This window comes from Eleutherodactylus coqui, chromosome 3 (genome assembly GCF_035609145.1).
Source record: "Eleutherodactylus coqui strain aEleCoq1 chromosome 3, aEleCoq1.hap1, whole genome shotgun sequence".
Lineage (NCBI taxonomy): Eukaryota > Metazoa > Chordata > Amphibia > Anura > Eleutherodactylidae > Eleutherodactylus > Eleutherodactylus coqui.
The window spans coordinates 27,849,514-27,861,395 of record NC_089839.1 but is presented as its reverse complement, the minus strand read 5'-3'; the positions used below and the strand labels follow the sequence as shown (position 1 = coordinate 27,861,395).

Below are 11,882 nucleotides of genomic sequence, written 5' to 3'. Positions count from 1 at the left end.
CGTCTATACTTGCCTCTCATTTACAATACACATTGTAAATTCTACTAACACTAAAGTATACAGAAGAAGAAGAAGAGAGAAGAAAAGTTTAACCATTGTTATACTTACTACACGTTATCTGGGAGGCTTCCAAATTCTCCGGCTAGTTCGGAAAAACGTCACTGTTTCAGACAGGATGCCCGACTGGCCTCTAATTACGTCTAAGCAAGACGGAGGTCTTTTAATGATCGGAGAGTACTTCAGACCCACCTGTTCAGTCAGTGTCCTGTCCCTCTGCAGTGAGTGATTCCGGCTCGAAGGACCAAAAATGTAGAGAGAATTTGTTTTCAAGAAGAAGACTATCAGATTCCGTGTAGTAATCTGAGCTCAGGAGAAATTCAAATCAAACCACTTATGTGGTATCAAATAATTTCTGCTTTATTCTGAGGTGGACAAAGCATATATAGCCTAAATGACATCATAGCAAAACGTATATACCTTCAAGATGGATAGAATATATGATAGGCTTAAGATAAAAAATGATTAACATAAGTTACACCTTCTAGGGTGTATCTATTACATACAATGAGACCACTATGAATTCAGGAGAAAGGAATGCATGTAATACTTTACAGACTTACCCCCTGTAGTGTGTAGCTTCCTGTCTATAGATATGCATACATGGGGGGTCTAGTAGACTATCATCTTTCCTGAGAAGACATGGAGGCCTAAAGAAGGGTTATATTTTAACCCTTTCACTACTCATACCAGTATCATGCTCTACAAGGCAATATAGAATAATTAACTGATACATTGATCTACAATTTTCTTAACACTTTCCCCTCCTCCTCAACGCGCTGAGATATAGACAGGAGGGTGCTCTGACTATCCAGCGACATACTGTCTTCCCCCGCCTCTGTTTCCGACCGCAAAGCGTCTGCCTTTATGCTTTGCAGGGAACTTCTCAAGAGGCATAGCAGAGGAATGGTGACGCTAATGATTGCAGCATCGCCGCTCACCATCTGGGTAGACTCCTCAAAGTTTCCAAGGACCTGGCAGATGTCTGCCAACCAGGCCCACTCTTCTGAAAAGAATTGAGGAGGCCGACTCCCACTGCGCCGCCCATGTTGGAGTTGGTATTCCACTATAGCTCTACGCTGCTCATAGAGCCTGGCCAACACGTGGAGCGTAGAGTTCCACCGTGTGGGCACGTCGCACAGCAGTCGGTGCACTGGCAGATGAAACCGATGTTGCAGGGTGGCAGCGTCCGTGTGGGACTTGCCGAAATGTGCGCAGAGTCGGCGCACCTTTCCGAGCAGGTCTGACAAGCGTGGGTAGCTTTTCAGAAAGCCTTTGAAAGCCTCCGTTTCCACAACCCTATACAGCAGCATCTCCAGGCTGATAAATTTGGCTATGTGCACGTTTAACGCTTGAGTGTGCGGGTGCATGGCGGCGTACTTGCGCTTGCGCTCCAACACTTGCGCTAGCAACGGCTGGACGGTGCGCTGAGAGACATTGGTGGATGGGGCCGAGCACAGCGGAGGTGAGGGTGTGGGTGCAGGCCAGGAGACAGTAGTGCCTGTGTCCTGAGAGGGGGGTTGGATCTCAGTGGCAGGTTGGGGCACAGGGGGAGAGGCAGCGGTGCAAACCGGAGGCGGTGAACGGCCTTCGTCCCACCTTGTGGGGTGCTTGGCCATCATTTGTCTGCGCATGCTGGTGGTGGTGAGGCTGGTGGTGGTGGCTCCCCGGCTGATCTTGGCGCGACAAAGGTTGCACACCACTGTTTGTCGGTCGTCTGCACTCTCAGTGAAAAACTGCCAGACCTTTGAGCACCTCGGCCTCTGCAGGGTGGCATGGCGCGAGGGGTCGCTTTGGGAAACAGTTGGTGGATTATTCGGTCTGGCCCTGCCTCTACCCCTGGCCACTGCACTGCCTCTTCCAACCTGCCCTGCTGCTGCACTTGCCTCCCCCTCTGAAGACCTGTCCTCAGTAGGCGTAGCAAACCAGGTGGGGTCAGTCACCTCATCGTCCTGCTGCTCTTCCTCCGAATCCTCTGTGCGCTCCTCCCTCGGACTTACTCCAATTACTACTACCTCACTGATAGACAACTGTGTCTCATCGTCATCGTCCTCCTCACCCACTGAAAGCTCTTGAGACAGTTGCCGGAAGTCCCCAGCCTCATCCCCCGGACCCCGGGAACTTTCCAAAGGTTGGGCATCGGTCACGACAAACTCCTCCGGTGGGAGAGGAACCATTGCTGGCCATTCTGGGCAGGGGCCCGGGAACAGTTCCTGGGAGTCTGCCTGCTCCTCAGAATGTGTCATTGTAATGGAGTGAGGAGGCTGGGAGGAAGGAGGAGCAGCAGCCAGAGGATTCAGAGTTGCAGCAGTGGACGGCGCAGAATTCTGGGTGGTCAATAGATTGCTGGATGCACTTTCTGCCATCCACGACAGGACCTGCTCACACTGCTCATTTTCTAATAAAGGTCTACCGCGTGGACCCATTAATTGTGAGAAGAATGTGGGGATGCCAGAAACGTGCCTCTCTCCTAATCCCGCAGCAGTCGGCTGCGATACACCTGGATCAGGAGCTCGGCCTGTGCCCACACCCTGACTTGGGCCTCCGCGTCCTCGCCCGCGTCCACGTCCTCTAGGCCTACCCCTACCCCTCAGCATGCTGTATTACCAGTAGTGCAGAAACAGAACGCTGTAATTAAATGTGCCGCTTATTGGCCTGTGGTTGGAGGCTGACTTCCCTTACGGAATGCACAGCAGAGCCAGGAAACAATTTTGCACACGCCTGTAGTGAGACGTAGCTGCGTATGACTGAGCTAGTGGAATTCACAGCGCAGAAGCAGTCAAGTGGCCAAAGGCCAGTAGTAGGCCTTAAGTATTTTGCTTGTATTTTTTTTAAATGCTGAGCTGATACAGCAGACAGATACTGTAGGCAGCGTATAATATTATGTATACTGTTTCCCTCTGGCGGGATGACAGCGCTGATGTAACAGAGACAGCAGATCCAGGAAACAATTTTGCGCAAGCCTGCTGTAACGCTTAGCTGCGTATTAATTAGGACTATTACCCCCAGCCGATAGATACTGTAGGCAGCGTATAATATTATGTATACTGTTTCCCTCTGGCGGGATGACGGCGATCATGTAACAGAGACAGCAGATCCAGGAAACAATTTTGCGCAAGCCTGCTGTAACGCTTAGCTGCGTATTAATTAGGACTACTACCCCCAGCCGATAGATACTGTAGGCAGCGTATAATATTATGTATACGGTTTCCCTCTGGCGGGATGACAGCGCTGATGTAACAGAGACAGCAGATCCAGGAAACAATTTTGCGCAAGCCTGCTGTAACGCTTAGCTGCGTATTAATTAGGACTATTACCCCCAGCCGATAGATACTGTAGGCAGCGTATAATATTATGTATACTGTTTCCCTCTGGCGGGATGACGGCGATCATGTAACAGAGACAGCAGATCCAGGAAACAATTTTGCGCAAGCCTGCTGTAACGCTTAGCTGCGTATTAATTAGGACTACTACCCCCAGCCGATAGATACTGTAGGCAGCGTATAATATTATGTATACGGTTTCCCTCTGGCGGGATGACAGCGCTGATGTAACAGACAGCAGATCCAGGAAACAATTTTGCGCAAGCCTGCTGTAACGCTTAGCTGCGTATTAATTAGGACTACTACCCCCAGCAGACACGCAGTAAACTGAAGACGGTCACAGGCAGCCCAAATATAGTATTTTTCCCCAATTTTTTGGAAAAAGCCCACTGCCTATATAGCCTGAATATCTCTTTCCCTGCCTCACCAGTACTGGCCCTATACTCTGTACAATGACTGCAGACTGCGGACGCAATGCTCTGCACGGCCGATATACAAAAAAAAATAAAATTGTGCAACACTGCTAAAAGCAGCCTCAACAGTACTGCACACGGTCAGATGTGGCCCTAAGAAGGACCGTTGGGGTTCTTCAAGCCTAAAATAACTCCTAACGCTCTCCCTATAGCAGCTCCGGCACCAGCAGCACTATCCCTGATCTCTGTCAGAATGCATCTGTGGCGAGCCGCGGGAGGGGCCGATTTATATACTCGGGTGACACCTGATCTCGCCAGCCACTCACTGCAGGGGGGTGGTTTGGGGCTTGAACGTCACAGGGGGAAGTTGTAATGCCTTCCCTGTCTTTCTATTGGCCAGAAAAGCGCGCTAGCGTCTCAGAGATGAAAGTGAAAGTAACTCGAACATCGCGTGGTACTCGCCTCTAGTAACGAGCATCTCGAACACGCTAATACTCGAACGAGTATCAAGCTCGGACGAGTACGTTCGCTCATCTCTATTAATTAACCAACAATCGCAAACAGAGACAAAAGAAGTTCATGCCGCTATTTTGTTTTTAATCTCCTCATCTGAAAGTGAATTTAGGATTCTTTTATATCGGACAGTCGTCCCAGCCATTATCGTCCCTTTGTTTTTACATGGAAACAATGATCGTTCAGTAAACGGAGGCAGAGCGGGCAGGAGAATGTAGATGAATCACTGTCTGTTTCCAGAGGCCGATTATCGTTTCATTTTTATGCTTCCACAAACTGAACAACAAACAATGGGCAATGAATTATAAACCAACTTTAATATAGGTATTTCTTAATTATTTAATCAAGGAGGAAACGAAAATGACATTGAAAACTTTAAGTTAGCTCTTGGTTCTGGGATGTAGCCCATTTAAGTTAAATATATGTACCTTCATATTCAGATCTACAAGGTTAGAGGAGGGAAATCATTAAATAAACAAAAGTATATATACCCTGTTTCCCTGAAAATAAGACATACCCTGAAAATAAGACATAGTATGATTTTCCAGAATTTTTGAGGATGCAAAATTATTTTTCAGGCTTTTTGAGGATGCTAGAAATATAAACCCTACTCCAAAATTAAGCCCTGCTAACAGTTAATTAAAAAAGTCAATTTAAATAGTGTCCAGGCAGCTATACATGTAAAAAAGTTAAACCTTTTTGAACAAAAATTAATATAAGACACTGTCTTATTTTCGGGAAACGCGGTAGTAAAAATAGTTGAACAACTAAAATGGAACTCTGATATGTCCATAAAGGTATCACATCTACAAGATTACCTGGTTTCTCTTGCTGGGAACAATCACATTTCAGAAAATGTCTAGCATGATCTTCTGGTAGAAAGAAACATTGTTGTCTTCTTAAAGATAAAAACTTTGAGCAAGTTCTTCAGGGTCATGAGAAAGCGGCATGGGAGGCATTTAAAGATGTTGTGCCTGGCTTCCTGGGAAATCGATGAGTTGAAAACTATGTTGAGATTGTGAGTAAACTTCTAGAAAATTACCATCGATCTGGTTGCAACACGTCACTCAAAATCCATTTCCTACATTCACACCTGGATTTCTTCCCTGACCACTGCTGTGCCGTGAGTGGCGAACATGGAGAGCGAGTTCATCAGGATATATTGAAAATGGAATGAAGGTATCAGAGAAAATGGAACACTTCTCTGCTTGTGGACTACTGTTGGACAGTGACAAGAGACGCCCCAGAAAAGGAGTACAGGTGACTAGCAAAGAGAATCCGTTCACGTGATTAAGCCCTTTTATTTGAAGTTAGTATATCCCTAAAACCAGAGTTAGGCCTACTAAACAAAATATAATGTCACACTCCTTTTCCTCGGAACACACTAAGGGTTTTTTAGTTATCTTGACAAAAGAAAGAACTTTAAAGCGTATTTTTAGCATTTTGAATTGAGATTCAGAGAACTCCTATGTGAGTTCACTGAAGCTTAACAAGATCCACTTTATTGCTACATCTTCCACATTCAAGGCATAAAAATGGCTTCTCCTGTGTGTGAGCTTTGATGTTCCATAAGCCTTAATTGCTGACTAAAACATTTCCCACATTCAAGACATGAAATCGGTTTCTCTCACCTGTGTGAGTTTTCAGATGTTTAGCAAGCTGAGGTTTCCGTTTAAAACATTTACCACATTCTGAACATGAAAAGGTCTTCTCCCCTGTGTGACTTTTTAAATGTTCCACAAGATTTCCCTTCTGACTAAAACGTTTCCCACATTCAGGACATAAAAATGGCTTCTCCCCATGTGAATTTTTAAATGAATCACAAGATTTCCTTTATGACAAAAGCCTTTCCCACATTCAGGTCATGAATATGGCTTCTCTCCTGTGTGAGTTCTCAGATGTATTTTAACCTTTGCTTTCTCTCTAAAACACTTCCCACATTCCGGACATGAAAATGGCTTCTCCCCTGTGTGAGTTTTCTGATGTTTAGTAAGATACTGTCTGTCCTGAAAACATTTCCCACATGCAGGGCATAAAAATGGCTTCTCCCCTGTGTGAGTTCTCTGATGTTTAATGAGACTTGGTTTCTGTCTAAAACATTTCTCACATTCAGGGCATGAATATGGCTTCTCCCCTGTGTGAGTTGTCTGATGTCTAATAAGATTCTGTTTCTGGTGAAAACATTTCCCACATTCAAGACATGAAAACGGCTTCTCCCCTGTGTGGGTTCTAAGATGGTTAACAAGACGTGATTTGTAATAAAAACATTTCCCACATTCAGGGCACAAAAATGGCTTCTCCCCTGTGTGAGTTGTTTGATGTTTAATAAGACTTATTTTCTGGCTAAAACATGCCCCACATTCAGGACATGAATATGGCTTCTCTCCTGTGTGAGTTCTCTGATGTCTAATAAGATTTTGTTTCTGGTGAAAACATTTTCCACATTCGGGGCACAAAAATGGCTTCTCCCCTGTGTGAGTTCTTTGATGTTTAATAAGACTTGGTTTCTGGCTAAAACATTTCCCACATTCAGGGCATGAATATGGCTTCTTCCCTGTGTGAGTTCTCAGATGTACTTTAAGCTTTGCTTTCTCTCTAAAATGCTTCCCACATTCAGGACATGGAAATGGTTTCTCTCCTGTGTGAGTTTTCTGATGTTTAGTAAGATTCAGTTTGTGATAAAAACATTTCCCACATTCAAGGCATAAAAATGGCTTCTTCCCTGTGTGAGTTCTCTGATGTTTAATAAGACTTGATTTCTGGCTAAAACATTTCCCACATTCAGGGCATGAAAATGGCTTCTTCCCTGTGTGAGTTCTTAGATGGTTAACAAGAAGTAATTTGTAATTAAAATATTTCCCACATTCAGTACATGAAAATGGCTTCTCCGCTGTGTGAGTTTTCTGATGTGTAGCCAGCTGAGGTTTCTGTCTAAAACATTTACCACATTCTGAACATGAAAATGGCTTCTCTCCTGTGTGAGTTCTCAGATGTACTATTACCTTTGCTTTCTCTCTAAAACACTTCCCACATTCCGGACATGAAAATGGCTTATCCTCTGTGTGAGTTTTCTGATGTTTAGTAAGATTCTGTCTGTCGTGAAAACATTTCCCACATTCAAGGCATAAAAATGGCTTCTCCCCTGTGTGAGTTCTCTGATGTTTAATGAGACTTGGTTTCTGGCTAAAACATTTCCCACATTCAGGGCATGAATATGGCTTCTCCCCTGTGTGAGTTATCTGATGTCTAATAAGATTCTGTTTCTGGTGAAAACATTTCCCACATTCAAGACATGAAAACGGCTTCTCCCCAGTGTGAGTTCTTAGATGGTTAACAAGACGTGATTTGTAATAAAAACATTTCCCACATTCGGGGCACAAAAATGGCTTCTCCCCTGTGTGAGTTCTTTGATGTTTAAAAAGACTTGGTTTCTGGCTAAAACATTTCCCACATTCAGGGCATGAAAATGGCTTCTCTCCTGTGTGAGTTCTCTGATGTCTAATAAGATTTTGTTTCTGGTGAAAAGATTTCCCACATTCAAGACATGAAAACGGCTTCTCCCCAGTGTGAGTTCTTAGATGCTTAACAAGACCCGATTGGTAAAAAAAACATTTCCCACATTCTGAACACAAGAACGGCCTTTCATCTTTGTCAGTTTTCCCATTCATAGATATATTGGATTTCTTTTGAAAATCTATCCCACAAGAAAATATATCACCCTTTCTACAACCAGTTCTTTGTTTACCAATCAGTGACTGATTAGATGAAGGTTTCCTGTGACTAGTCCCATCAATGGATAGATCTCTTCTGTGAAGGAATATGGGTACATTAGAGGTTATTGAATTAAGCTGTGTTGTATTATCTTCTGCTTCATATGGAGATACGAGATGTCCATGGGCGCTTCTACTCCACTCTTCACCTGGAGAAAAACAAAAAATTATTGCTACCCCCAAAAATTGATGTTTTTTATTTAATTTTACTGCTTGTGGACAAGGTGTGTATTTAACAAAAAAAAAATTGAAGCAGGCACAAAGGATGGCAGAACTGTCCCTCTCCGGTCTCCTAGCAGCGAATATACATTAACATGCTGCAGCAGGGTTAGAAGAGAAGTCAGGAGTAGGAGATATGTGTCACTGAGGTTGCTGGCCCTCGTAATGTAGGTCCGGTTCACTCCGAATCAAGTCCAGAGTTACACCTGAGTCTGGAGCCCAGGTATGGCTCAGGCACTTTTTGGATTTTAAAAAGGAGACAGGCTGCAGAAGGTGGAGGTGTGTGAGCTCAAGACTTACTCTATGAGGACAGCTGTGTGAGATCTACAACTCATGCTATTGTTATAGCTACTGCTACAACTACTGATACTGCTAATGGTGTGAAGGACATTGCATTTCTTTTGTTTGCCGCAGAAACAGTTTGTTCCTTTATTTTTTTTTTGTTCGTGTGAATAAACCTACCCGATTGGACTATCCCCAAAGCACTACATAATGTGCAGGATGTGCCTGGCATAAAAATCGACAAACATCCCGCTGATGAAAGTCCTGGGTCAAAGCGTCGGTAGAGTTGCAAACAGTCTCTGCATACATGGAGCAAATGGTTAAACAGCTGGTACAGAGAAATATACAACAGCAGGTGACTGCTCAGCAACAAAAAGCCCATGTTGAGTCTGTGCAAACTCAGCAGCAGACAAACTAACTCCTCATAAAACAGATGGCGATCAAGGCTAAAGACAATGTAGCTCTCCCCAGAAAATGCCAGTCTGGATGTATTGAGGACAGTGAGAGGGGCGTTCAAGAAAATGGCCCTGGAGGATGACATGGAAGCCTTCCTGACGGTTTTTGAGAGAATGGTGGAAAGGGAGAACTTGACCTTAGAGCAGTGGGCAGAGGTGTTAGCCCCGTACTTAACTGGGGAGCCTCGGAAGGCATACTATGATTTAACTCAGCAGGACTCGAAAGAGTACGGCGAGTTGAAAGCGGAAATCCTTGCTTACCTAGGAATAAACATGGCAGTCCAAGCTCAACGGGTTCACAACTGGAGGTCCAGCCAGGATAAGCCTGCAAATGTTTGACCTGTTACACCTGGTTCATAAATGGCTGAAGCTGGAGTCTTCATCAGTCTTCTTCACAGATAGTGGAAAGAATGGTGACAGACTGATTTGTGCAGACCCTGCCCAGATCTGTGCAGCGTTGGGTTGCCCAGGGCGATCCACGGAATGAAGATGACTTAGTGGGCCTGGTGGAGAGGTGCATCTCCTCGGAGGAGATGACCGCTTGTGTGGGATTTGTTCGCTGTTGCGCTAACTCCGGAGCGAATACCCAGAAATAAAAGAGTCCAAGTTCAACACAGGTTGGAAGACTAGGAACCTGGGTGGATCAGAGTCCATCGTGGAGAACCAAGCAGTCCTATTTGTTTGCTGGGAGTGTCATGCACCAGGACATGTTACAATCTATTGTTCTACACATTCTTAGCCTATTGGGTGCACGCATAGCCGGCGCTGCTCATTATTTGCGCATCCCAGATGCAGAGCTGTTCCCTACAGAGAACCGCAACCTCAGATATGTTGAACTGTAGTTTTTATTGGTACCATTTTGGGGTACATAGACTATATTATAAAACTTTTATTATTTTTTTTATGATAACAGGGAGAGAAAACGCATCAATTCTGCCATAGATTTATTTTTTTTATAGCGTTAATTATGCAGCATAAATGACACACTACATTTTTTTCTGCGGGATGGTACGGTTACAACGATACCAAAATTCTTATATTTTTTTAGGCTTTTCCACAATAAAAACCCTTTTTTTGGAAATTATTGTTTTTTTCTAAATCGATGCATTCAAAGTCCAATAACTTTTTTATTTTTCCATGGACTGAGCTCTGTGAAGGCTTATTTTTTGCGAGACGAGCTGTAGTTTTTATTGGAACCATTTTGGGGTACACACGTTTTTTAAAATCACTTTTATTGCGTTTTTTTGGGAGGCAAAATGCTAAAAATTAGCGTTGTGCCTCAGTTTTTTAGCATTTTTTTAAACGGTTTTTGCGGGCAGGATAAAAAGAGTGTTCAATTTATTGTACATGTCGTTACGGACGTGTACAATAAATACTTTTTGGACTTTATTTTGCTCTTATTTTCACAGTATTTATGTCCCTCTGGGGGACTTTTACTACAGCACCAAATGATTGCTGCAATAAGACATGGCAGGACTTCTCTCCTGCCATACCTTATCACTTATTACAGTGATCTTAGGCAATGGCAATACAGGACCCTGGTATCTGGCGTCCTGTTGCCATAGCAACCAGCCAGGCTCATCGAGAGAGCCGGCTGGAGTCACAGAGGGAGCGCACTCCCTCTGTGAACCCTTTCCCTGTCGCAATCTACTTAGATTGCGGCAGGGAAGGGGTTAACAGCGGGGGGGGCGCATCTCCGATGCCCCCCGCTGTCGCAGCGGGAGGCCAGCTACTAGTGACAGCCGATCCCGCTGCGGGATAGTGCGAGATCTGCTATGATCTCGCGCTATCCGTATGACGTAAGAGTACGTCATTTTGCGGGAAGTACCCCGCTCCCATGACATACCCTTACGTCATGGGGAGGAAAGGAGTTATTAGATCAAGTAGATCACGGCAGGGGAAGGGTTCACAGAGGGAGCGCGCTCTCGCGATGTTATTTCAGAGAGACTGGCTGGTTGCTACGGCAACAGGACGCCAGATACCAGTGTCCTGTATTGCCATAGCCTCTGATCGCTGTAATAAGCGAAAGGCATTGCAGGAGAGACGTCCTGCAATGCCTTATTGTAGCGATCATCGGTGCTGCAGTGTAAGTCCCTCCGAGGAGGTAAATGAGTTATTAGAAATAATAATGATTGCAGGAAGATAATAATGGAATAACTTTCTATGAGTTATTCCATTATTAGAGTAATTTACAGTCAAACAAGATTTATGAAAGGCTCTTACCATTTACTGCCACTGATATGGGTTCATTGACTTCACTCTTCGTTCCACCAGAACTTTCCTGCAATAATCACACAATAGGACATGAGAAAATAAAAACTCTATTTTATGTCCATCACTACTCTGCACTATCAGCGCTCCCCAGCATGAATTAAATGAAACTGTGGTCCACAATCAAATTAAAACAATTCACTACAATAGAAGCTTCAACGAAAACCACCCAGTGGTCCTGGGATGTGGGACTACCATAAAATACATAAATTCTCAATAAGGACAAGGAAGAGTGTCCACTGAAGGAAATCAAAACTAATTACACTGATGTGCCAAAAGTCAATGAACAGGAACTAATATTGTTTAAGATCCCCTCTAGTCCGGCAAAGTGCAGCAACTCAATGTGACGTGATTCCACAAGTGGATGGAGACGTCTGGAGGGATGGTGGGCCATGCTGGCTGGATAGCCACCCACAGCTCTATGGTATTTGTAGGTACAGGAACTTCTCCATCACATCCCATAAATGCTTCATTGGGCTCATATCGGGTGGACATTTTATGATGTATTCAGCCTTAGCTATGTTTGACATGTTTGGCGCTGTCAGTTGCAAGGGAAACGGCACAGGGGAAGGGGGGGCG

The 11,882-nt window shown here is 44.5% G+C and overlaps 1 protein-coding gene across 1 annotated transcript in view; it reads right to left on the bottom strand.

Moving 5' to 3' along the window:
• Positions 1-4,381: 4,381 nt before the first annotated feature.
• Positions 4,382-11,882, bottom strand: part of LOC136620532 (zinc finger protein 84-like) — a 30,261-nt gene continuing 22,760 nt past the window's right edge. Inside the window, exons 13-14 of the mRNA XM_066595380.1 lie at positions 11,256-11,313; positions 4,382-8,225 (exon numbers count right to left, since the gene is read on the bottom strand). Coding sequence (XP_066451477.1) covers positions 6,169-8,225; positions 11,256-11,313 — 2,115 coding nt within the window. The 3' untranslated portion in view covers positions 4,382-6,168. The remainder of the gene's footprint in view (positions 8,226-11,255; positions 11,314-11,882) is intronic.